This window comes from Eretmochelys imbricata, chromosome 16 (genome assembly GCF_965152235.1).
Source record: "Eretmochelys imbricata isolate rEreImb1 chromosome 16, rEreImb1.hap1, whole genome shotgun sequence".
Taxonomy (NCBI): Eukaryota; Metazoa; Chordata; order Testudines; family Cheloniidae; genus Eretmochelys; species Eretmochelys imbricata.
The window spans coordinates 14207235-14232708 of record NC_135587.1 but is presented as its reverse complement, the minus strand read 5'-3'; the positions used below and the strand labels follow the sequence as shown (position 1 = coordinate 14232708).

Here is a 25474-nt window from a genome sequence, read left to right as displayed (position 1 = left end):
ACTTTGACTGGAGCCTTAACCACTGCACCAGCCTTCCTCTGTCCCACCTTTTTACATCCATAGCAGTGGTATTTCCCTTGGCGTGTATAACCAAAGTCCCAGCTGCTGCTTTAAACCAAGCTGAGCAGGGGACGGTGTCTTCACTGCAGCTCCGCACTATTCTAATCTAGCGCAAAGGGTAACATTCATGATGGGGGTGGGGGGCTTTTGCATGCTCATTCCCATGTTAAAGGGGTTTCACCAGGGGGGAAGATGTTGGAGGGGGGAATGTCAGAGACTGGGGGATCCAGGGAGCAACCCACAGGGGGCACTTTAAGAGCTCTTTGATTTTTAAGGAGGGTCAGAGGGTGCACAGTACAGGGAACGCCCTTGCGGGGGGAATGGAGGGCAGCAAAGTCTGGGAGCGCAGACCAGGGGTCCCCAGTTTGGGGGGGGGCCCAGCCCAGGAATCCCCAGTTTGGGGGTGGCCCAGGCCAGGGGACCCCGCTGGATGGAGGGCCCAGGCCAGGGGTCCCCAGTTTGGGGGTGGCCCAGCTCAGGGGACTCCGCTGGATGGAGGGCCCAGGCCAGGAATCCCCAGTTTGGGGGTGCCCCAGCCCAGGGGACCCCGCCGGGCGAAGGGCACAGCCCAGGGATCCCCAGGCGGGCGGCCCTGCGGGGTCCCGCGGGGGGGGGGGGGGCTAGAGGCTGTCCCCCCCCTCCCTCGCGGGCGCCTGGCCCTTTAAGCCCCGCGCCCCCGTTGCTATGTACAGCGCGTTGCCCCGGCGACGCGGGGTCCCGCGAGGCTCTTCCAGCGGCCGCCGGGCTCCCCCCGCTGCCCGCCGCGGCCATGGCCCCCAAGAAGAAGGGCGGCGGCAAGAAGGAAGACGCGGGCAAGGAGCCGAGGCCGGAGGGGAAGGCGGAGCAGCCCCTGGCCGAGCACAGCCGGGAGTTCTACCTGCTCCAGATCCGGGACCTGGAGGAGCGCCTGGCCCGGTGCGGGGTCCCCTCCCGCGGGGGGCTGGGCTGGGCTCCAGAGGGGCTCACGTGGGCAGCCGGGCCCGGGCGAGCTGCGGGGTCCCCGCCCCGGGGTCTGCGCCCACCGGCGGGGCCAAATGCCGCTGCCCGCGGGGCGGCCCCCCGGCCGGCAGCCCCTCCTCGCAGCCTCCTCAAGTGATCGTCGGTGCCCTTTCAGGGCGGGGCCCCTGTTCCTCGCCGCATACCCCGGGGGGGACCCGGTCGGCAGCCCCAGCAAAGCCCAGCTCTGTTCCGGTTGAACAGCTGCCCGTGGCCCTCCCCGGAGACGGCCGCGTTTCCGTGCGGGGTGGAGGGTGCCCGTATACAGAGCTGCCCCTGTCCCTCCCCGGAGACGGCCGCGTTTCCGTGCGGGGTGGAGGGTGCCCGTATAGGGAGCTGCCCCTGTCCCTCCCCAGAGACGGCCGCGTTTCCGTGCGGGGTGAAGGGTGCCCGTATACGGAGCTGCCCCTGTCCCTCCCCGGAGACGGCCGCGTTTCCGTGCGGGGTGGAGGGTGCCCGTATAGGGAGCTGCCCCTGTCCCTCCCCAGAGACGGCCGCGTTTCCGTGCGGGGTGAAGGGTGCCCGTATACGGAGCTGCCCCGTCCCTCCCCGGAGACGGCCGCGTTTCCGTGCGGGGTGGAGGGTGCCCATATACGGAGCTGCCCCTGTCCCTCCCCGGAGACGGCCGCGTTTCCGTGCGGGGTGAAGGGTGCCTGTATACGGAGCTGCCCATGTCCCTCCCCGGAGACGGCCGCGTTTCCGTGCGGGGTGAAGGGTGCCCGTATACGGAGCTGCCCGTGTCCCTCCCCGGAGACGGCCACGTTTCCGTGTGGGGTGAAGGGTGCCCGTATACGGAGCTGCCCCTGTCCCTCCCCGGAGACGGCCGCGTTTCCGTGCGGGGTGAAGGGTGCCCATATACGGAGCTGCCCCTGTCCCTCCCCGGAGACGGCCGCGTTTCCGTGCGGGGTGAAGGGTGCCCGTATACGGAGCTGCCCGTGTCCCTCCCCGGAGACGGCCGCGTTTCCGTGCGGGGTGGAGGGTGCCCATATACGGAGCTGCCCCTGTCCCTCCCCGGAGACGGCCGCGTTTCCGTGCGGGGTGAAGGGTGCCCGTATACGGAGCTGCCCCTGTCCCTCCCCAGAGACGGCCGCGTTTCCGTGCGGGGTGAAGGGTGCCCGTATACGGAGCTGCCCCTGTCCCTCCCCGGAGACGGCCGCGTTTCCGTGCGGGGTGGAGGGTGCCCGTATACGGAGCTGCCCCTCTCCCTCCCCAGAGACGGCCGCGTTTCAGTGCGGGGTGAAGGGTGCCCGTATACGGAGCTGCCCGTGTCCCTCCCCGGAGACGGCCGCGTTTCCGTGCGGGGTGGAGGGTGCCCATATACGGAGCTGCCCCTGTCCCTCCCCGGAGACGGCCGCGTTTCCGTGCGGGGTGAAGGGTGCCCGTATACGGAGCTGCCCCTGTCCCTCCCCAGAGACGGCCGCGTTTCCGTGCGGGGTGAAGGGTGCCCGTATACGGAGCTGCCCCTGTCCCTCCCCGGAGACGGCCGCGTTTCCGTGCGGGGTGGAGGGTGCCCGTATACGGAGCTGCCCCTCTCCCTCCCCAGAGACGGCCGCGTTTCAGTGCGGGGTGAAGGGTGCCCGTATACGGAGCTGCCCCTCTCCCTCCCCGGAGACGGCCGCGTTTCTGTGCGGGGTGAAGGGTGCCCGTATAGGGAGCTGCCCCTGTCCCTCCCCAGAGACGGCCGCGTTTCCGTGCGGGGTGGAGGGTGCCCGTATACGGAGCTGCCCCTCTCCCTCCCCGGAGACGGCCGCGTTTCCGTGCGGGGTGAAGGGTGCCCATATACGGAGCTGCCCCTGTCCCTCCCCAGAGACGGCCGCGTTTCCGTGCGGGGTGAAGGGTGCCCATATACGGAGCTGCCCCTGTCCCTCCCCGGAGACGGCCGCGTTTCCGTGCGGGGTGGAGGGTGCCCGTATACGGAGCTGCCCCTGTCCCTCCCCGGAGACGGCCGCGTTTCCGTGCGGGGTGAAGGGTGCCCGTATAGGGAGCTGCCCCTGTCCCTCCCCAGAGACGGCCGCGTTTCCGTGTGGGGTGAAGGGTGCCCGTACACGGAGCTGCCCCTGTCCCTCCCCGGAGACGGCCGCGTTTCCGTGCGGGGTGAAGGGTGCCCATATACGGAGCTGCCCCTCTCCCTCCCCGGAGACGGCCGCGTTTCCGTGTGGGGTGAAGGGTGCCCGTATACGGAGCTGCCCGTGTCCCTCCCCGGAGACGGCCGCGTTTCCGTGTGGGGTGAAGGGTGCCCGTATACGGAGCTGCCCGTGTCCCTCCCCGGAGACGGCCGCGTTTCCGTGTGGGGTGAAGGGTGCCCGTATACGGAGCTGCCCCTGTCCCTCCCCGGAGACGGCCGCGTTTCCGTGCGGGGTGGAGGGTGCCCGTATACGGAGCTGCCCGTGTCCCTCCCCGGAGACGGCCGCGTTTCCGTGCGGGGTGGAGGGTGCCCGTATACGGAGCTGCCCCTGTCCCTCCCCGGAGACGGACGCGTTTCCATGCGGGGTGAAGGGTGCCCGTATACGGAGCTGCCCGTGTCCCTCCCCGGAGACGGCCGCGTTTCCGTGCGGGGTGGAGGGTGCCCGTATACGGAGCTGCCCCTGTCCCTCCCCGGAGACGGACGCGTTTCCATGCGGGGTGAAGGGTGCCCGTATACGGAGCTGCCCGTGTCCCTCCCCGGAGACGGCCGCGTTTCCGTGCGGGGTGAAGGATGCCCGTATACGGAGCTGCCCGTGTCCCTCCCCGGAGACGGCCGCGTTTCCGTGTGGGGTGAAGGGTGCCCGTATAGGGAGCTGCCCCTGTCCCTCCCCGGAGACGGCCGTGTTTCCGTGTGGGGTGAAGGGTGCCCGTATACGGAGCTGCCCCTGTCCCTCCCCGGAGACGGCCGCGTTTCCGTGTGGGGTGAAGGGTGCCCATATAGGGAGCTGCCCCTGTCCCTCCCCGGAGACGGCCGTGTTTCCGTGCGGGGTGAAGGGTGCCCGTATAGGGAGCTGCCCCTCTCCCTCCCCAGAGACGGCCGCGTTTCCGTGCGGGGTGGAGGGTGCCCGTATACGGAGCTGCCCGTGCCCCTCCCCAGAGACGGCCGCGTTTCCGTGTGGGGTGAAGGGTGCCCGTATACGGAGCTGCCCGTGTCCCTCCCCAGAGACGGCCGCGTTTCCATGTGGGGTGAAGGGTGCCCGTATACGGAGCTGCCCGTGCCCCTCCCCGGAGACGGCCGCGTTTCCGTGCGGGGTGAAGGGTGCCCGTAGACGGAGCTGCCCCTGTCCCTCCCCGGAGACGGCCGCGTTTCCGTGCGGGGTGGAGGGTGCCCGTATACGGAGCTGCCCCTGTCCCTCCCCGGAGACGGCCGCGTTTCCGTGCGGGGTGAAGGGTGCCCGTACACGGAGCTGCCCCTCTCCCTCCCTGGAGACGGCCGCGTTTCCGTGCGGGGTGGAGGGTGCCCGTATACGGAGCTGCCCCTCTCCCTCCCCGGAGACGGCCGCGTTTCCGTGTGGGGTGAAGGGTGCCCGTATACGGAGCTGCCCGTGTCCCTCCCCGGAGACGGCCGCGTTTCCGTGTGGGGTGAAGGGTGCCCGTATACGGAGCTGCCCCTGTCCCTCCCCGGAGACGGCCGCGTTTCCATGCGGGGTGAAGGGTGCCCGTATACGGAGCTGCCCGTGTCCCTCCCCGGAGACGGCCGCGTTTCCGTGTGGGGTGAAGGGTGCCCGTATAGGGAGCTGCCCCTGTCCCTCCCCGGAGACGGCCGCGTTTCCGTGCGGGGTGAAGGGTGCCCATATACGGAGCTGCCCCTGTCCCTCCCCGGAGACGGCCGCGTTTCCGTGCGGGGTGAAGGGTGCCCATATACGGAGCTGCCCCTGTCCCTCCCCGGAGACGGCCGCGTTTCAGTGCGGGGTGAAGGGTGCCTGTATACGGAGCTGCCCCTGTCCCTCCCCGGAGACGGCCGCGTTTCAGTGCGGGGTGAAGGGTGCCTGTATACGGAGCTGCCCGTGCCCCTCCCTGGAGATGGCCGCGTTTCCATGCGGGGTGAAACGATTCTTGTAAATACGGCTTGCAACATGCTCTGGGGCCAGGTGTTTCAGGAGTGTAGGTTTTACGATGATTGCTATCGAGGTTCATGATAGCTCTTTACCACAGATGCTGCAGAAGCCAGTTATAGTGAGGGTGAGGTGAAGCCCTGGGTCAAAGGTGCAGCTTCTCTTTCTTCTGCTCCCAGACACTTTGGATTGAGCCCATGGGCCAAATTCAGTCCTTGTGTAAGCAGGTGCAGCTCCCACAGAAATCAAGGCACCTTACCTGGTTGCAGCAGGACTCACTTTGGCCACCTGTGTTGGAATTAGAATGGCAGGGCTGGGCAGAGAGATCTGTCCACTTCCATTCTGGTGTCCACCTCTCATCTCCTTCCCATCCTGGGACAGGGCTGGGGGGTCCCCAGCTGCTGGATGGGAGTGCAGGGGAATGGACCATGAGTAGGGCCCTACCAAATTCATGACCATGAAAAATGCATCTCGGACCGTGGAATATGGTCTCTCCCGCATGAAATCTGGTCTTTTGTGTGCTTTTACCCTATACTATACAGATTTCACAGGGGAGACCAGCGTTTCTCAAATTGGGGGTCCTGATCCAAAAGGGAATTGCAGGGTGGTCACAAGGTTATTTTGCGGGGGGGTCACAGTATTGCTACCCTTACGTCTGCACTGCCTTCAGATCTGGGTGGCTGGATAGCGGTGACTGTTGGCCAGCCACCCAGCGCTGAAGGCAGTGCCCTGCCAGCAGCAGCATAGAAGGAAGGGTGGCGATACGAGACCAGACCACCCTTCCTTCTGCGCTGCTGCCTTCGGAGCTGGGCAGCTGGAGAGCGGCGGCTGCTGACTGAGGGCCCAGCTCTGCAGGCAGCAGCACAGAAGGAAGGGTGGCAACACCAGACCAGGCCACGCTTACATCTGCGCTGCTGCTGGCGGCTGCTCTGCGTTCACAGCTGGGCTCCCAGCCAGCAGCCACCGCTCTCCAGCTGCCCAGCTCTGAAGGCAGGGCCGCCGCCAGGAGCAGCGCAGAAGTAAGGGTAGCAGTACCGCAACCCCCCCTACAATCACTTTGTGACCCCTCCCCACAACTCCTTTTCGGTCAGGGCCCCTACAATTACAACACCGTGAAATTTCAGATTTAAATACCTGAAAACATGAAATTTCTGATTTTTAAAATCCTGTGACCATGAAAGTGACCAAAATGGACCGTGAATTTGGTAGGGCCATAGCCATGAATAGTCCCCCTCTCCAGTCTCACTGCAATCAGCTGTGAGCTGTGCTCCCGTGCATGCCCTGGGCCTGTGCCCAGGCAATGGGAGAGACTGGACCAACTTATAAATAGGTGAGGGGCAGGGAATCAGCCCATCCTGGAGACTGCTGTCTGACTGTCTGTTCGGCGCTGCTTCCCCCTGGCAGGTACCAGCGGAAATGGGACGAGCTGCAGGTGAACGAGACCCTCTTCAGGGTGGAGTACGATCAGATGGCCAATGACAACAAAGAGATCGTGGCCTTTCTCAAGAAGACCCTGAACCAGCGGGTTGATGAGATCGCTGAAGTCAATGACCAGCTGCTCAGCCTGCAGCAGGCCAAAGAATCCGAGAAGGACGCCTTCGAGGCCCAGCTGGCCCAGGTTCGACACGAGTTTCAGGAGACCAAGGACCAGCTCACTTCGGAGAACATGCTGCTAAGTAATGTGCCCTGGCTCAGACTGGACCCTTCCTTTTCCCCCTTGCCCCATGGTCCCTTTTCCTGGGGCAGGGGGCTGCTGGTGCCGCCATGCAGGGACAGAGCCTGGAATTCTGAGGGTTGAACAGTTCCTGCCTGGGGCTGTGGCCACGGGCTGGTGGGAGAACGGTCAGTGGAAATATTCTGGCTGGAGTGGGTGGGAATTTGTACCTCCACCCCCAGACATTTTTTTTGATGAAAAGTTTTTTTTGTTTTCAACAGAACACTCTATTATTACACTTCTAGTAATAATAAAAAGGGTTTGCAAAATGGTTTTTTGGCCCAAAGCTGCTGAAAACCAAAACAGTGTTGGGCCTTTGGCAGAAGGTTTTTGAGTTTTCTGATGAAAAATCTTAAATTTTCATTTAGTCAAATACCTGATTTTCCGCAGAAGAGTTTCAGTAGAAAATTTCTGACCAGCCCTAATTCCAGCTGCGTGTGGGGGAGGACACATGGGGGTGTGGAGACAGAGGTGGTATATACATAGGGTGACCAGATGTCCCGTTTTTAAAGGGACAGTCCTGGTTTTTGGGACTTTTTCTTATATAGGCACCTATTACCCCCCACCCCCATCCCGTTTTTTCACAGTTGCTATCTGGTAACTATGTGTACACATTTGAGCCTCCCTCTCTTTCCACCACAATGTGGGTTGTGGAAGGCTCCTTTCTAGTGCTGGAGGCTGCTGTCTATTGCTGGTCCCCATAGCAGGTACAGCCTGGGCAGCCTCAGGGCAAGCTTTCCCCATATGCTGGCCCTGTATTATTGATATTACAGCAGCACCATTGTGCTAGGTGCTGTACAAATGTACTAAAGAAACAGTCTTGGCCGCATAGAGTTTGTGATCAGGGTGGTTAAGAAGATGCAGAACAGGTGTGTGGTGTGAAGAGCAGTTGGGGAGAATCTCACAGTGGGGTTTGCCAGCTTGTCGAAGCACTTTGCCCTCCTCCCGACCCCCCATGGCTAAGCATGGAAGCCCCCAATGGTCCTTCTGGGGTCCTAAGTGATCTGTTTTGGCAGGTGGGAAGCTGGCTGCGCTGGAGGAGTTCAGGATCCAGAAGGAGGATCTCATGGGCAAGTTTGCAGCCCTAGAGGAGCAGCTGAAGAAACAAGAGGAAAATCACAAGGAGTATATCTATAACCTGGAGAGGAAAGCTGTGCTGGACAAAGACAGGTCAGTGCCAGACAGAGACTGACTGTGTGTCATTCCCCACTGGAGTCTGAAGGTGGGAGTGTGGTCTCATGGTTAGTGCCAAGTGTGGGACTTGGAAGCCTTGGTTTCACTTCCTGGCTTTGCCACTGACTTGCTGTGGGACCTTGGACAGGAGCTAATCCTTTGGACTGGGGTCCGATTTGCCGGGGCTAAGGCGTTTGCAGCTGCAGTGGGCCCTGCCCCAGGAGTGATGACCTTCTCTGTGTGTCCTGTGTGCGTACGCACACGCCCAACTCCTGCAGGCTGAAGAAGGAGATGATGCAGCGTGTTAATGTGGTGGCAGCCGAGTTCCGCAAGGTCTCCAACAGCCAGATGGCCGAGACCACCAAGCGCACCATCCGCGAGAATGTCGCCATCAACGTCCAGCTGGCCAAGATGTCTGATCGCAGCTATGACCTCATCCAGGAGAATGACATGCTGAAGGAGGCCCAGGCTGAGATGCAGAAGCAGCTGGGGATGCTGGAGCACAATGAGAAGCAGATGACCAAGAAAAGCCTCAGCAACCAGAAGGTCAGAGCTCAACCAATGCACAGAGGGATGCGGGGTGCTGAAGCCAGGCTCTGGTCCTGTTACTGCTCCAGCTTGTCTGCCCCTAGGGACCATGTGGTGGCTTTCAGGGGCCTGGTCTCCCCATTCCCTGACAGCACTATTGCCCTAGAGTTTGCTCAGACCCCATGTAAGTGCATGTGGCTCATCATCTTGGCAGTGGGCGTGAGCAACTTGCAGCCTGAGTGTGGGTGGCAGTGAGGGGGATAGGGAGCCTGGGCTGAGGCTGGTGCCTGAGACATCCCTCTTGTCTCCTGATCCCGAAGCTGTGTCCCTGCTGCTCATTTCAGATGATTTGGATGCTCACAAATAAATGCAAAGAGCAGCAGGTGCTGGTGGATGAGTACAGGCAGCAGAAGGAGGCCATGCAGCAGCTGAAGGCAGCCCATGAGATGCTGCAGAAGGAGAACCAGGCACTAAGGTACGTAGAGCAGAGTGGAGGCGACAGCAAGCCGTCACGGTCCCAGCGGCAGATCTCATTCCCGTGCTGCAGCCGGGTCTTGTTGCAAGGCCATGTAGAGGCAAAGGAGAGTCCTTGTGCTGTGATCCCATCACATTTCCCAGGCTAAGTGTGGCCAGGCCAGGTTGAATGGGAGACCTTCAAGGAAAACCCAGGTATTACAGGAACTGGGGTCAGTGGTTCAGAAAATGGCGCACTGCCTCTGGAACGGCAAGCTCAGTGTGGTGCTGTACTGCTAACTCTTCCATGAGACGCACAATGCAGAGCCTGACTCCAGCGGGCGGGGGCTGGAAGTTCAGTTCCACCGGAAAATCCAACATTTCAAAACCCCTTTTTGTTCTGAAAAAAAAATTTGAAATTTGTAACAAAGCAAAAATTCCAATCGGTGTCTACTTGGCGCTGTGAACATATTTCATTCTGATAATGTTGAATCATTTTGCTTCAATAAGGTCAAACATTTCAGTTTTGACTTTCTCATTTTGATTCACTGAATTTAAACTTTAATATTATGTTAAAATATTAGTGTTTAGTATTAGGCATTTAACACAGTATAGAATTGAGTAGATAGTTAACATTTTAGTATGTCTAAATGAAATGAATCAAAATGAGGAAGCCAAAAGGAAACGTTTTGCTTTTTCAAAATGAAATAGGAAAGTCAATGGGATTCATCTGGACTTTTTCCCATTGAAAATGTTGAAATCGACACATTTTGATTTTGACGAAAGTGCTTTTTTCCATGGAGAATTGTGCTGTGGGAAATGTTTTGACCAGGTCTAGTCCTGACCCCTTGTGCCCATTAACCCCACAGAGTGGGAACTTGGAAGAGTTGCGGTGTTAACCCAGGTGTCCTGACTCAATGCCCTCTGCGATTGCAATTTGACCTGGGAGTCTTCACTTCTTGACTTAAACTGCCATGCAGTGTTGTGCTGTGTTTTTAAATAATTGCCACTTTCCACCCTAGAGGTGGCTGCATTTAAGAGCTGAGGGAAGTGGTCCCTGTGTAGCCATTCACTGGCTTCACAGGGCCCTTGTGACATTTCACTAAGCAGTGTCTAACAGCACTTGGAGCTCTTTGGGTGGGAGGGACTAGGAAAGGACCGAGTATTATTGGATTATGCGTCCCCTGACTGTGTCTGTGTCACCTCAACCTGCTCAACCCTCTGACAGACTCAGCAAGGCTCTGTCACGGCCCCCCACGAGAGCTGCTGCGCCTGGTGCTACATACCGGTTCCCCAAAGGCCTGACCCGGAGCCATGTTGACTGATGCTCTGTCAGTGCCTGGTCTCTGAGCGCATCCTGCCCAACAAGGGCCACTCTGCTCAGCCAGCTGCTGCCTGGTGCTTGTCCAGGACATTCAGGAACCCCACATGGGGTGGGAGTTACCATGGGGAAGGGGAGGCTGGTGTTCCCAGGCACCTTCTGTGGGTGTAACTCTTGGAAAGTAAACTCTCTAGGAGACCTCACTTCCACAGATGTGCAGAGGGGGCTTAGCCCACCTCAGCCCCCCTGCGGACCTGACTTAGACACACAACTCCATGGAGACCAGATTTAGACCCACCTCCTGTGCTCACATATCTCCCTGGTCGGCTGACTTAGACAGGCAGGCAGGCGGACAGAGACATATACATACTTCTCCCTGGGATCTTGGCTTGGATGAATAGACAGACACATGCACACATCTCCCTGTGGACCTGACTTGGACAGACAGACAAACGACACATATATGCCTGGGGACCTGACTTGGATGAACAGACAGACAGACCTCCCTGGGGAACCTGATTTAGACAAGTGCATGCGAACACACACCCAGTTGTCTGGGGCCTGCTGGAGGTGATGCACGCTTCCCTGCACTCCAAGCACCCTGAGGTGAAGTGGCTGTTTGCTACCTCACCCCTGGCTGTTCTTGTCTGGCTCCCTCCCTGCAGACAAGAGCTGAAGGAGCTGAAGGAGGAGGTGAGGAGGAAGATGGATGAAGGGCAGAGTCAGGCCAAGCTCCTAAAGGAAGAGCAGAAGCTCAGGAGGAATGCAGAGAGGATCCTGAACCAGGCTGTCCAAGCCCTTAAGGACCTGCTGCAGGTGAGACTCACACAATTTCGGGGATTGGGGTGGACGTGTTCTGGTGGCTGCTTGGCATTAAACAGGCCAGAGCCCAGCATGTTTCTGAGATGGCGACATTTCCTTGGTTTGCTCCCAAAAGCTAGAACAGAACAGACGCATCAGTGGACATAAGCCACCACCAGGATCACAGAGGTCAAAGGTTAGGAAAGACTTGAGAACTAGAAAGGGAGCAATATTGTCTGCAGGAGCCTGGGAACCAAAACTCCTGGATTCTATTCCCACCTCTACCACAATGTTGCTGTGGGACACTGTGCAAGGCACATCGCTGCACCCTGCCTCAGTTTCCCCATGTGTGAAATGGAGATGATTATACTGACCTACCCCATGGGCAGCTGTGAGGCTTGGTCTGTTAGTGTGTAGAGGATCTCTGAGCTCTTTCCAAGGAGAGGCTGTGGAGAGCAAAGCGGTTCCATTAAGAACAGGGTAACACAGGTGCAGGCTGTGGGGCAGCAAACTGTTGGGAAACTCATGAGCTCTTGTAACATAAAAGAGGTTGCCCAAAATCCTGCTAAGAGTTAGAGGTCCCTGACTGAGAGCTCTTGAGCTGTATCCATTTATCTTGAGTACTTATGTATGGCCCCCATTAGTAGGATCTGGGTAGTATCCCCTCACAACACAGTGGAGCTGGGAATTGAACCCAGGCCTCTGGAGACCTAGGCTGGCCCCCTAACCACTGGACCATCTACTGCCCTTGTCCTTGGCTCTGTCCCTATCTTAAGAGGCTGGCTCCTGGGACAATGCCAGAGTCCTGCACTATCTGGGGTTTCACATCATAGTGCTGTGTTGACTTACCTGGAACTGATTTTGCATCAGGCAATGAGGATGTTGTGTCAATTAGAGAAGATTTGAAATTAATAGGAATGGATTTTGCATCCAATCCCGGGGATGCTGTGTCACTTAAGGTGGATGCTGTGATAGTTTGGGAGGGCACAATGGCCTCATGTTGGTGGTGTACCTCCAAGCAAACATTGTGCTGAGATGTCCTGGCACATGTGCCGTGCCTTGTAAGGGGTCTGCCCTGGCCTCACCCAGAGCCCTGGACTCTTTCAGATCAGAGCCACCAGCATCTTGCTCTGTACAAACACCCACCTTGGACCTTGGCACTATATCTTCTGTGGCAGCTGTTTCCGGCTCTTTATTTTGCACCAAACCAGAATGTGTCAGGGCTACATTGGCTTGACTCGCTGTAATTTCCCTTGTCTCCTATAGGGGGTGCTAGACGGTAGAGTCCAGTTGTTGGAGGGTAGTCATGGGGGAGGTTGGGTCCATGCTGCAGGCTGCTGGGGCAGACGCCCTAATCCAGCACATACATGGTGTTTATTGCATGTGGTACTAGAAATCCTCCCATCACGCCAAGTGCGGAGTCTCTTACTGAACCCCTGGCTGCATCTGAGTGAGGATCCGACGACATGTCCTGTGCTGGGGACGGGAAGCCTCCAGCTGTGGGGAGGTGGAGTCGGTGGGGAAGAGCCAAGAGATGCTGGGGTGCTGTTCCAGGGAACCCCACTAAAGTCTGGCTTCGAACTACAAGCAGCCCAACCCCCAGCAGCTCCAGCTCCCGACTGGCTGTCCCAGCAGAGTTCTGAACGGCCATGGGGCCTGAGCCTTTGTTAGATAGGCACCTCCCTCGCCTACGGGAGCTGCCGGGTTCTGGGTGCCCTCAGAATGCAGGAGCCAGGGCGATGGTAGTGGAGACTGAGCTGTGGGGCTTCCTCTGCCTACAGTGGGGGTCCAACCCCTGTGCTTTGAAGTCATGGGGGGAGGGGGGAGAGCAGGAGCTGCAGTGCCGGCTCCTCTCCCCTCGGTTCACCTCCCCCGCCTCATCGCCCTGCAGGACAGGCCGTCTGATGAGGAGGATGGCGACTTCGACATAATGTTCCAGCTGCGTCACCAGGAGATGCTGCGGAGCCTGCTGGGGCTGCTGAGGCGGGCGAGCACGGCTGGGCCCGCGCCTCAGGAGCAGGTCTTTGGGCCCCAGAAAATGGCCAAAAGGGAACATGGACTGGAGTCCACAGCAGAGAGGTGAGTAGGAAATGCAGGGAATAGCCCCACTCCCCATACAGCCCCTGCCCCAGCATCTCTTTGCACCCAAGAGAGGCAGGTCCCAGTTGGAGGCCAGGCCAGACACCCAGGGGCAAAGGGGAGAGAAATGGGGTTGTACCTATTATCTCTATAGCCCTGTGTGACATGTGGTTGCGTTTCTGCCTTCCAACTCTGTGCTGTCATAAAACCCTGCCTCCCTGCTCCTGTGATGTCACAACTCCCATCTCCCCCAACTTCTCCTAGAGCCCTCCAGGGGAAGCACGGCAGATGAGACCTTCATAGGTCACCTTTAGCTCATTCCCCACAGGCCTCCCACCAGCAAGCTGATGGCAGCGACCTCCCACCCACACCGACCTGCACTGGCTCCATCTTGCTCCCCTCGCTGATCCCTTGAGCGTGCAGTTCTCCACTCTGGTCTCTGATTGTCTGCTTGCTCCCCTGCACCTCCAAAGCTGGCTGATCCTCTCCAGTGACTGCTGTTCACAGTTGCCTCCAGAGCCTGTCCTGGCTAAGCCTGAGCTGGGGAGGCTCACCCTAAGAGGCACCCTACCCTTACTGTACTTCCCACCTTGAAGAGCCTGCAGTATCTTCCTGCCAATGCCATTCTAGTCTCTTCCTTCAGTGACCCCTGCCTCTCCCATGTCACGTGGTCTAACCCATCTCCTTTCTCCTCTGCTCCAGCCAGCTGCACCCAGCCCCGTGCCTCAAGATCTCTCCCATCATCTCGCACCACTTGCTGGCTCACCAGGGGCAGGGGGTGCCGCTCTTCCACAGCATGAGCAAGATGGGTCTGCTGTCCAAGACCACCCGCATCGGGACCGTCCGCACCTACACCAGTGCCACAGAGGTGAGGGGGGCTTGGGCCAACTGGGCATAGATGGCTGCAGGGCAGGGGTATCCTGGGAGGTTAAAAAGGGAGTCACACAGGGAGGGCTGGGCAGGCTCAGCAGAGAGGCTGAGGATTGAGGTGAGCACCAAGACTGACTCCCAGCCCCTTGTCCCTGCTCCTAATGGTTCCCTCCACGGACCCACAGGGTCAGGAAAGCTTAACCAAGCGCCATTGGCATTGGCCTGCCCTGCCCCGCCCCCATAGAGGGATGTAGTGACCGGTGTGGCAGTGTTTGAATCACTGCCAATTTCCCAACAGCCACGGATGACTTCCTGGTCGGAGGAGAAACCGGTGAAGCAGCAGCCGATTCTGCCCCTGCCAGAGATAGCGGCCAGACGCTCCTTGCAGGGCCTGCTGACCAAATAGGGAAATGGTGGGGGGGGAGTGAGTGAGCACCCCTTTCTGCCAGCCGATTGCTCCCTCCCCTGCCACCAGGACACCTGCACAAAGGAGAGGGACTGAACATAGATGGCAAAGTGTGTGCAGACTGGGTGTCTGGGTGTATTGTACAGTCTATGCAGAACTGCCCTATAAAACGTCTGGAGTTACTGAGATGTCTGGCTGGGAACCAAGGACAAACAAGGCAAAGCTGAGACTGGGCACAACCACCAAGTCCCAGACCTGTTCTGCAGGGGCAGGGACAAGGTGCTGCTGGGACTGAGTGGTCCCACGCTGGGCAAGGAGGCAGGAGCCCCTGAACATGACAAGCCTAGATGGGGTCTAGGGTGGAGCCTGGCTGGGGCTTGGAGTCTCTCTCGGGGTCCTCCTTACTCTCCACATTGCAGGGTGCTGAAGTGCCAGGCACGGGCACTTGGCCATGCGGAGCCAGGCCATCTACCGGGCTGCCTTTGCCAGCGCTAATGGGGTTGGGAGGAGAAGCCTGTCACCTGACATGGGGGGTGCAGGAATAGCACCTGCCTGGCAGTCCGCCACCTCCCCTACCAGTTTCATTGCCAGGAGCTTCCCTTGGCACCTACCCCCACACAGCACAACTTGTGGGGTCAGTGCTCTTTGCTTAGCTCCCCCAGCCCACCCTGGCAGCTGTGCCCAGAGGACCATGAAGGAGTCCAGGACCACTGCTTTCCGTCGGCACCATATTCATAAAAACTCCCCCAGCTCAAAGGGTTAATGAGGGGTCCTGTCCCCCTTGTTGCCAGAGGGCGTGCGGTCCTTGCCACTGCTCCTCTGCAGGATGTGTTCCAGCAGCAGGTCGGCCGCCTGCTCCAGGACGCGCTGCAGGACCTCGTGCTCAGCGCTGGTGAACCGGCCCAGCACGTAGTGATCCACCATGGCTTCCCCCACTGGCCGGCCGATGCCAACCCTGAGCCGCACCATGCACTGCAGGGAGAAAAGGGGATGCAGCATGTGCTGTGTGTCCTCTTCCCATCGCCACCTGTTCCTGGGGCCTGCATTCACCCGAGCTGGGATCTCGGTACAACATGGCAGTTGCTACAAAGTGCTAAACATGCTTGGCACGGCCTGGAGCCAAAGCAGATACTGGGGGCTCTGAGGTGGAGCTGGAGGGCAGGGGAGCCTTGAGACCCTGGTTAGCCAGGGACCAGTCAAAGGGGGAGCCTGTGGAGTGAAAGGGAATCCTAAGTGCCTCACTTGAGCCCCACACGGCAAGCTGAGCTTGTGTCCTGCTCTGTTCCTTTGTCTCCCTCTGCTGTAGCTGGGTTCGGGCTGGGCTCCAGCAAACATGAGCTTGGAAAGAGTTTCGTCCAACCAACGCAGTTAAGTTGGTGGGCTGAGCTCCCAGCCAGGCCATGTGGTTCCACTTTAGCTAATTGCTTCCACATCCTGGCTCATGGACGAGTCAGAAACAACTCACGTGTGAGAAGGGCTGGGCTGGGAGCAGGGGATGAAGGTCCAAGTCTGCTAACACAAACACAAGGGGAGGCTAAGGCCTTGGGGGTGGCTCATAGGGGGCTCTGGGGCTGGGGAGAGATGGTGCTTTACATATGCACTGCTAAGATGTGTGCAGGATAGAGCTCTTTACCCTGCAAGGCCGACTTACATCTGAGTGCAGGGAGCTGATACAGGAACGGACCCCGTTATGCCCCCTAAAGAAAGCAAGAGAAACCAGCTGTCAGAGAGTAGATGAGAACCTCAGAGGGATCATCCATGGGATTCACACTAAACTCTTCCCTCCTCTTTGCTCTGTACAAACAGGCCCCGTTATCCCCCTTTACAGAAGACCGAGGCACTGGGCTTGTTTACACAGAGAGTTCTACTGATTTAACGAGAGGTGTGACATTACCCCAATTTAGTTAAGCTGGCGCAAAGTCCATGCGGACACTTGGATTTCAGTGTAAGAGCAGCCTAGGACGGTTAAGCTTATTCAGGCTTAGACTAAAGCACAAGTCACTCAAAGCAACATCTGAGTATCCACACTGGGAAACTGATGCAAAGTTGTGCAGAGGAAGCCCCAGGCAGGCTTGCCTTGTCTTGCAGACTGCACCTGGAGTTCTGGGTGCTCAGCGCTTCTGAAAAATCAGACCCTAAGTGGCACGCCCATGGCCCGAGGGGCAATCCGCGTCAGAGAGGAGCTCATGATTCCCAGTTCTATACTCAGAGCAGGTCTCACTTACATGCAGCAGCCTCTGAGCTGGGCTAAACCCCCTGGGTGACCCACTGCCACGGGGTATTGCCAAAGAGGGTACTTGGCTAGGGATATGGCTGTGCAGATCCAGAATGTCCCGTGCCCTGCACTGAACTCCCCAGCCGGAGCTCTGGCACCCAGTGCTTTCAACTGCTGGAGAAGGGAGTACACACTGCACACGCTGCCTGCATTGGGCAGGCCTGAACACAGCCAGGTATGGACCATGTGGTAATAAGAGGAGAGACCCCAGGGAACAGTGTGTGGCTAATGTAACTGATTCAGAAAGGTCACTCTTCAGTCAAACGTCACTGTCACCACAAGCACAGGTCTAGGTTCTGTTCGGTCTCAAGTGTCGATCAAGCTAGGATACGTGTGATTCGGGGAGGTTGCCTAACAGGGCTCTGGGCAGTCACTGCTGTATTTTATTGCAGCAGCCTTGGCACCAGTTGTTTCCTGCACACCTAGTGCCAGAGCCCATTATTTGAGGCCATCCCAATTTATTGAAATATCTCTGGTTTAGCTGGTGCTTTGAACTGGAACCTGCAGGAGGTTGGGCAGACAGCAGAGTAAACCACTGTCAGGTAAAGCTTGTAAAGCGCTGCAGAAAGATTCTGCCACCAATCTGCTGCCATCTCTGCAGTCCTGGGGGTGGGGGAGATGGGAAAGTCACAGCCCCAAAGGCCCATTTTAAAAAGCACACAGTAAGATGCAGCTCAAGCAAATCTTTCAAGGTCATTTTCCACAGGGGCTTTCCCTTCGTACCTTGCGCTGCCTCCCAACTTTATCGCCATCTTCCCCAGCGGCTTCTCCAGGTCGTCGTGAACGAGGTAAATGTCTTCTACCCCGAGGTTGTAAGTTTCAGCTTGAGAAAGAAACAACGCACAAGAAGTGAGGAAAAATTAAATCCATCTCTCACCATCCCACAGCCTCGGGGACTTAAAGAAGGACACTGCAGGCAACAGTGATAAAAAATGACAGGGGACGTGGAGGGCAGGAAGTGCATAGCAGGGCGAAGAGAACTTCTAACCTCAGGAATGCACTATCAGCCATGCTGGCAAACTAGCTGCACACGCTGTCACTGGAGCTGCCTGATGTCTGCACCACGTGATACTGCTCTGCACCGCTACTGTCTTTTGGCCAAAAGTACTTTACAGTCCACACCCCTGAAACACAGCGGGCTGGACGGTCGTAGCCAACTAGCTTGCTGCAGGCTATGCAACAGTGTGAGGAGCGGAACTCATAGCCCAGCATGCCAGGGAAAAGCCTGACTGTTCTGAAAACTGCCCTGGGATTTCTGATGTCTGTGCAGAGCCCTCAGGACCTTGGTTCCGAACCTTGCCATCTGTTTTTTCCTAGAGATGCCAAAATGGCAAACTGCATGGAACTCAGTTAATCTTCTCCATCTCCCAAGGGTGGTGTGAAAAATTAGTAATGGGTTTAGGAGATTGTGTGTGTGTGTGCACCGCCCTCTACTGGACAGAACTGGCTATGGTTAACTGTGTGTCATAAGCCCTATACTGGAAATGGATATTCTCCTTTAGCTCAAGTGATAGGTTCTTGAGCTTGGTCTACTTTTACTGTCTTTCTGCCTGAATGGCCATGGAACAACCAGGAAGTCCTAAGAGTTGTTACATCGTTGGCTCCATAGAAAAGAAAAAGGAGACTGACCCTGGCAGGAGTGGGCCCTGTAGTTCCAGGGCAGGTATTTCAGACTTGTTGCTTACAGCCCTGAGTGGTCCCCTCTGGCTAAGAAGATGAAAGGTGAAGCACAAGGGTCCCTGGAAGGCTATAGTTGTGTGCATTCCTCAGCTGGCTATTGGAGGTGTTCGGAGTCACTCACCAGCGCTTGCTACACTGAGTCCATTGATGTTCATGAGCCGCCGAGGTTTCATCAGCACCAGCTCTGCTTCCTCCACATTGGTGATGGTCACATCTGCGCAGCAGCGTCTGTCTGCTTTCCACTGGTCAGCGATGTTCAACTTCTGGGCCAGCTGATTGAGCACCGCCATGCCCACGTTATGACGGGTTCCTCGCAGCCCATAATTCCCTAGCCCTGCCACCTGCAAAGAGGACCAGCAACAGGTGTTACCAGGACACTCTCTATATCAGCATCCAACCAAACGGAGTCACTAGAGTCAGCCCTTGTGGTGTAGTGAGGATCAAATTTTCCCTCCCTGCAGCCGGGCTCCTTTCACCACCCCGGCAAGAAATTCACCCAGCAAAACCAGCTGCTTCCCTTCAGAAGCAGCAAGACAATCACCATGTCCATTGTTGATTACTGTAGGGCCAGACTCTGTAGCTACAAGGGCCTGTCCCTCTCTTGTTAAACAGAATTGAGATGGGCTGAGATTGAGTAAGATGCTCAAATGAGCTTAGCAACCTAGGTGATCCCTGTCCCCCCACTCATTCCAGCTGTACCTCCCATCTCCAGGAATGAGAAGCCATAGGGTGACTAAGAGCCGTATCTGTCCTGCGATTTCTTATCCCTACGTGAGCAAAGAGCATAATCCAAAGACGGTGAGTTCCATCTGTGAAATCACAGTACACTGACATGGCATCATAAGGTCATTTACAAGGAGAAATGGGAACATTTATTGTATGACTCTAGTGCCTAGGGGCCCTAGGGAAGGACCAAGATCCCATTGTGCTAGGTGCTGTGCAAACATAAAACAAAAAGTCCCTATCCCAAAGAGTTCACAATCTAAGTATAAAACAAACAGATGAGGGTCGAATACAAGAAAACAATGAGATGATATCAAGTATTTTTTAGGCATCAAGGAAAAGGAAAGATTTAAGGATGGATTTGAATGTGGATAATGAGGTAGCTTTGTGGATGTTTATGGGGAGTGTCTCCTAAACATGTGGCACAGCACAGGAGAAAGCGGGAAATAGGCTGGCACCAGGGGCTGATCAGAGGTGGGAGTCAATGTCTCCACAGTGAAAGAGAGAGGGTAGGTAGGGTGGGGATAGGCCATGAAGGGCCTTGAAAGTGAAGAGAAGCAGCTTATGTTTGAAGAGAGAGAGAGAACGGGAAGTTTCAAAGAAAGAGGTGATGTAGTCAAAGTGACAGACTAAGAAAATGATCTTTGCAGCAGCATTCTGAACAGTTATGAGTGGGGCAAGACTGCATTTGTCAAAGCCAGACAGAAGGATATTGCAGTAATTGAAATGCAATGATGAAAGCCTGGACAACAGTTTTATGTGTGTGGATGGATAGGAAAGGCTATGCCTGAGAGATGTTATGCAGAAAGAATTGGCAAGACTTAGACAGCCTGGATGTGAGGACTGAGAGGTCAGAGTCAAAGATGGCACCAGAGTTATGGACCTAAGTGACGGTCAGGATGGTGGTGGTGTCCACAGTGATCAAGAAAGGAGGTAGCGGGGAGGGCTTGTGGGGAAAGATTCAGAACTCTGTTTAGCCGTGTTGAGCTTGAGCTAGATATCCACCAGATGTCAGGGTCAGGCTGAGATTTTAGTTTGGACAGAAGAAGACGGGTCTGGAGTAGAAAAGTAGATATGGGAGTCCTCAGCATAGAGATGTAGCTGAATTTGTGTTCACAGATGAGATTACGCAGAGATGAGAAGCGGACCAAGGACACCCACAGAAAGAGTGATCGTTGAGGAAGATCCTCCAAAGGACATGCTGAAGGAGTAATTATAGATCTAGAGGAGAACCAGGAGAGGATGGAGTCAGACAAGCCAAGGGAGGAGAAGATTCCAACATCCTGGCTGACAGGCAGATGACAGGTCAATGAGGTTGTAGTACTGGTTCTGAGCTTTGGCTTTTGACACGGTCTCCCACAGTATTCTTGCCAGCAAGTTAAAGAAGTATGGGCTGGATGAATGGACTATAAGGTGGATAGAAAGTTAGCTAGATTGTCGGGCTCAATGGGTAGTGATCAATGGCTCCATGTCTAGTTGGCTGCCGGTATCAAGTGGAGTGCCCCAAGGGTCAGTCCTGGGGCTGGTTTTGTTCAATATCTTCGTAAATGATCTGGAGGATGGTATGGATTGCACCCTCAGCAAGTTTGCAGATGACACTAAACTGGGAGGAGAGGTAGATACGCTGGAGGGTAGGGATAGGATACAGAGGGACCTAGACAAATTAGAGGATTGGGCCAAAAGAAATCTGATGAGGTTCAACAAGGACAAGTGCGGAGTCCTGCACTTAGGACGGAAGAATCCCATGCACCGCTACAGACTAGGGACCGAATGGCTCGGCAGCAGTTCTGCAGAAAAGGACCTAGACGTTACAGTGGACGAGAAGGTGGATATGAGTCAACAGTGTGCTGTTGCTGCCAAGAAGACCAATGGCATTTTGGGCTATATAAGTAGGGGCATTGCCAGCAGATCGAGGGACGTGATCGTTCCCCTCTATTCGACATTGGTGAGGCCTCATCTGGAGTACTGTGTCCAGTTTTGGGCCCCACACTACAAAAAGGATGTGAAAAATTGGAAAACGTCCAGTGGAGGGCAACAAAAATTATTAGGGGACTGGAACACATGACTTATGAGGAGAGGCTGAGGGAACTGGGATTGTTTAGTCTGCGGAAGAGAAGAATGAAGGGGGATTTGATAGCTGCTTTCAACTACCTGAAAGGGGGTTCCAAAGAGGATGGACCTAGACTGTTCTCAGCGGTACCAGATGACAGAACAAGGAGTAATGGTCTCAATTGCAGTGGGGGAGGTCTAGGTTGGATATTAGGAAAAACTTTTTCACTAGGAGGGTGGTGAAACACTGGAATGTGTTACCTAGGGAGGTGGTGGAATCTCCTTCCTTAGAAGTTTTTAAGGTCAGGCTTGACAAAGCCCTGGTTGGGATGATTTAGTCGGGTATTGGTCCTGCTTTGAGGAGGGGGTTGGACTAGATGACCTCCTGAGGTCCCTTCTAACCCTGATATTCTATGATTCTATGATTAAAGACTTTGGTGAGAGTAGTTGCAGTGGAGTGCAAGGTACAGAAGCTGGATCGGAGAGGGTCTGGGATGGGAGGAACTCCAGACAGTGATTGTAAACAGCACATTCAATGCGCTGAGAGATGAAAGAAGGGGTGGTAGTTGGAGGAACAAGTATGGTGCACTTCCATACAATATGACATTGGATAGTGACACTATCACATTTGACTATGAAACATTTGCAAAGGTTAATGCAGTTGTGAAAGGGAGAGGTATAAAGATTACCAGGAGATATAGATGGAAGTGTGGGGTAGCAGGCCTGAGTCTTGTTTGTTTTCTGTTCATTATTAGTTTATTAGAACACTGGTTGTGAATCTATCATCCATGGAACGCTTTGTGGTGGGCAGCAAAATGAATTATTTTGGGAACCAAGTAGCGTGTGTGTTGTGGGATAGCTGGGAGGGAACATAAAAATTGACAAAGCAGATCAGACCTGTGGTCCCTCTTGATCAGTATAGTGCTGCTTATACGGCTCATACCCCATACTTCATAATACGACATCAAGGTCTTTGTAATAGTGAGCAACTAGAAAATAACCCCATCATGGGGGAAATCTCTTCTTAACCTGTCAAACATTGGCTTTGGCCTTGAATTGTCACTCCCCTTGCATATTTTATCTTATCCACTGTCACTGTGAATGTTCTCATTAGCCACGTAAGCGTCAAAGGGAGGAAGGTTCAAGAGATGGGATTGCTCCTATGAAGCATGTAGTCTACAGCAGGGGTAGGCAACCTATGGCACATGTGCCAAAGGCAGCACGCGAGCTGATTTTCAGTGGCACTCACACTGTCCGGGTCGTGACCACTGGTCCGGGGGACTCTGTATTTTAATTTAATTTTAAATGAAGCTTCTTAAACATTTTAAAAACCTTAATTACTTTACATACAACAATAGTTTAGTTATATATTATAGACTTATAGAAAGAGACCTTCTAAAAACGTTAAAATGTATTACTGGCCCGCGGAACCTTAAATTAGAGTGAATGAATGAAGACTTGGCACACCACTTCTGAAAGGTTGCTGACCCCTGGTCTACAAAGTCACAAAGAGGCTGGAGAACTTATGACTGGATTATGCTATTTGTTAACTTCTATTTTGTTCCACTCAAATACAGTTCTGAATCATGGTTTTAAAATTAAAGGTGTGTGTCTATATGCAAACAGATGCAGTGAGTTGGCACATGGGGTCACACATCTAGCATGCATGTGAAACTGCTGTCTGCAAATCGGTACAATCTTGGGACCTGTGAACTGACGCTTTTCCCCTCTTCCTCCCCCCAAGCACAGACCCTACTGGGTGCTTTGCGACACTTCAGATCTGAGTGTACTTTCTCCATTTCAACACGGAACAGTATGTGGAACAGAAAACCAGCCTTCCAGCAAGCAGCCAGCATGCCCATGGGCTAGTGATGCCCAGAGCTATTGCTCCTGCAGGTTGGGGAACTTAAGGGGCTGGTCTGATCCATGGGTCGTGCTGACATCCTCCACACAGTAGCTCCCAAGCAGGGATCTGGGGCCCCTTGGGGGGCTGCGAGCTGGTTTCAGGGGGTCCGCCGAGCATGGCTGGCATTAGACTCGCTAGGGCACAGGGCAGAAAGCTGAATCCCCACCATGCAGAACTGCAGCCTGAGGCCTGACAACTTCATTTCACGGTGCCCTTTGTGGCGTGGGCCCCCGGGCAACTGCCCTGCTTCCTACCCCTTAATGCCAGGCATAGATTTTACATGGAGAAAAGCAATCGTCCTGGCACGGGTGGGCTGTGGCGTGTTTATAGCGGGGGTCTCAGAAAGAAGGCGGCTGCGGACCCCGGCTCCAGCAGAGCCAGGACAGCGCTGAGCCCAGGCAGGGTGGTACCCAAGGGCTCAGCTCCCAGGGGGCCTACGTCTCGTCGCCCTGGCGCCCCCAGCTCCCCCACTGGCCCTGCCGCCTTCTCTCGACCCCATCGCCCCGTGACCGGGAAGTGATTCCCTCCTCCCGCGCCGTCTCTCCCCCTGTGCCCCGGAAGTGTTCCCTCCGCCCACTCTCTACCAGGACCCGCTTCCCGACGGCGCGCGGATCGGCCTCGCAGTGGCTCATGGTGCGGCTCAGTAACCTCCCGAGGCGCTTGGGTGACGGCCGCAGCATCCCCCTCTTTCCCCAGCTGAGCGGCCGCCGCCTCGGCGCCGCCGAGACCTCAGGGCACAAGAACCCCTGAGGAGCAGCCGCTCTGCTTCTTAAGCGTCACGCCCACGGCGACCAATCACAAAGGCCGCACCCTACCACGTGGCAGTGCCATCTTGTTTGCGGGCAGAAGGGATTCACACCACGTGGTTTGGTGGGTGAGACCATTTTGATTATGGTGCAGGAAGGGCATAGGCCACGTGGTCTGCAGACGTGGCCATCTTTCTTGTGGGCGGAAGTGTTCAGCCACTGTAAGCCGGCTGCCCTTGGTTTCCTTTATGAGGGACCCTTTCGTTTAATCTTTGTTGGTCCCTTTATCCGAGTGGAAGAGCTGGTGACTTATGTAACGCAACAAGGGTCTTCAACTGCTTGCTTGTTGGCAGAGCTACCAGGCACAGGATTCATGCCTGCAGGCTGCATCAAAGCTGGCAGGTCAGACCAACCCTCCTCGACCTGTCTGTCACATGATGTAATCAGCTTTAATACATTTATAGCGGATGAAGGCCCTGTATCATAATATCAATCACTCTGCATGGCACTAGTACTGGACAAGGATGCTTCAGAAAAGTCTCCCTCAGTTGACATTTGGGCAAGAAAAAAAGTTCCATCACTACTATGGGATGAACATCACGTTGTAATGATCCACAGGATGGGATTCCCCGTCTCAAATTATTTTACCCATTTGGATCATAGATGTAAATGGCAGCTTTAAACCCAGGTCCACACAGCTGTTGAACATACAGAGGTAGTATGGAGCTGGAATCTAGGCGTCAGGACTGCTGGGTTCTATTGTTTTGGTAACATTCCTTTGTGTTTTGGTTTCTGTAACATGGGGTTAATCCAGATGTAAAGGAGTAAAATGAGGCTTAATTCCCATTACTATTTTTTTTTAATTGAACCTCCCTTCTTTTCAACCAAGCATCTCAAAATACTCCACATACATTTAAGAAATTAACTCCCAAACCTACTGTTGTAGGAAATTATTCTCCTGCTTCAGCTGGTAAAATGAGGCACAGAGAGATTAAATGACTTGTCCAAGGTCACACCAAAAGTCTGTAGCAAAACCAGGACTAGAACCTAGGAATCTCAGTTGTATGCCATAACCACATCTGCAACCCATTTTGAGATCCTTGGATGGAAGGTGCTAGAGAAACACAAAGTATTATTAGAGGATAAAAATCCTTGAACTCTGATCAGTATGTTACTAACAAAGCTACCCTGGAAATCCCTTATTGCTATGTACTATTACCACTGGTAACAGCTGCTCTGGTGATAGCAATGGAGGAAAATGATAGTGATAACAGGTTTCTGTAGACATAGAACTAGTCTAAATGGCCCATCAGCTGCCATCTATTTATCTAAGGTACTTATACAGCCACCATTACAATAGTTCCACAGTTGGTGGAAGCATTAGTGTAGACAAGATTCAGAGTTGGCAACTCTTGTGATTTTATTGTGCTATGATTTGTGGTGTTTATCTTAAAGCCCCAAGTGCCAGACTCAGGTTATTACCTGAAAAAAGAAAAGGAGTACTTGTGGCACCTTAGAGACTAACCAATTTATTTGAGCATAAGCTTTCGTGAGCTACATCCGGTTGCATCCGATGAAGTGAGCTGTAGCTCACGAAAGCTTATGCTCAAATAAATTGGTTAGTCTCTAAGGTGCCACAAGTACTCCTTTTCTTTTTGCGAATACAGACTAACAC

At 55.3% G+C, this 25474-nt stretch overlaps 2 protein-coding genes across 2 annotated transcripts; one reads left to right on the top strand and one right to left on the bottom strand.

Annotated features, from left to right (window-relative positions):
* Positions 1-829: 829 nt before the first annotated feature.
* CFAP157 (cilia and flagella associated protein 157) lies at positions 830-14420 on the top strand. Its single transcript, XM_077835553.1, has 9 exons — positions 830-975; positions 6480-6751; positions 7806-7959; positions 8241-8508; positions 8835-8965; positions 10930-11080; positions 12957-13144; positions 13847-14012; positions 14313-14420. The coding sequence occupies exons 1-9, from the start codon at positions 830-832 to the stop codon at positions 14418-14420; spliced, it is 1584 nt and encodes a 527-aa protein (XP_077691679.1).
* Positions 14421-14655: 235 nt separating this feature from the next.
* Positions 14656-23796, bottom strand: PTRH1 (peptidyl-tRNA hydrolase 1 homolog). Its single transcript, XM_077835956.1, has 5 exons — positions 23638-23796; positions 18497-18716; positions 17419-17518; positions 16072-16117; positions 14656-15392 (listed from the first exon to the last, which is right to left on the bottom strand). The coding sequence occupies exons 1-5, from the start codon at positions 23731-23733 to the stop codon at positions 15180-15182; spliced, it is 675 nt and encodes a 224-aa protein (XP_077692082.1). The 5' UTR covers positions 23734-23796; the 3' UTR covers positions 14656-15179.
* Positions 23797-25474: the final 1678 nt, after the last annotated feature.

Bases quoted from the DNA above. Each gene is read 5' to 3' on its own strand.
- CFAP157 (XM_077835553.1), top strand. From the start codon at position 830: ATGGCCCCCAAGAAGAAGGGCGGCGGCAAGAAGGAAGACGCGGGCAAG. The intron at 6,752-7,805 runs GTAATGTGCCCT...CTGTTTTGGCAG, and splicing joins TTCGGAGAACATGCTGCTAA to GTGGGAAGCTGGCTGCGCTG. The intron at 8,966-10,929 runs GTACGTAGAGCA...CCCTCCCTGCAG, and splicing joins AAGGAGAACCAGGCACTAAG to ACAAGAGCTGAAGGAGCTGA.
- PTRH1 (XM_077835956.1), bottom strand. From the start codon at position 23,733: ATGCTGCGGCCGTCACCCAAGCGCCTCGGGAGGTTACTGAGCCGCACC. The intron at 18,717-23,637 runs GTAGAGAGTGGG...TCCTCTTTGCAG, and splicing joins CCGTCGGGAAGCGGGTCCTG to GTGGCAGGGCTAGGGAATTA. The intron at 16,118-17,418 runs GTACGAAGGGAA...TGCTTTCTTTAG, and splicing joins AAGTTGGGAGGCAGCGCAAG to GGGGCATAACGGGGTCCGTT.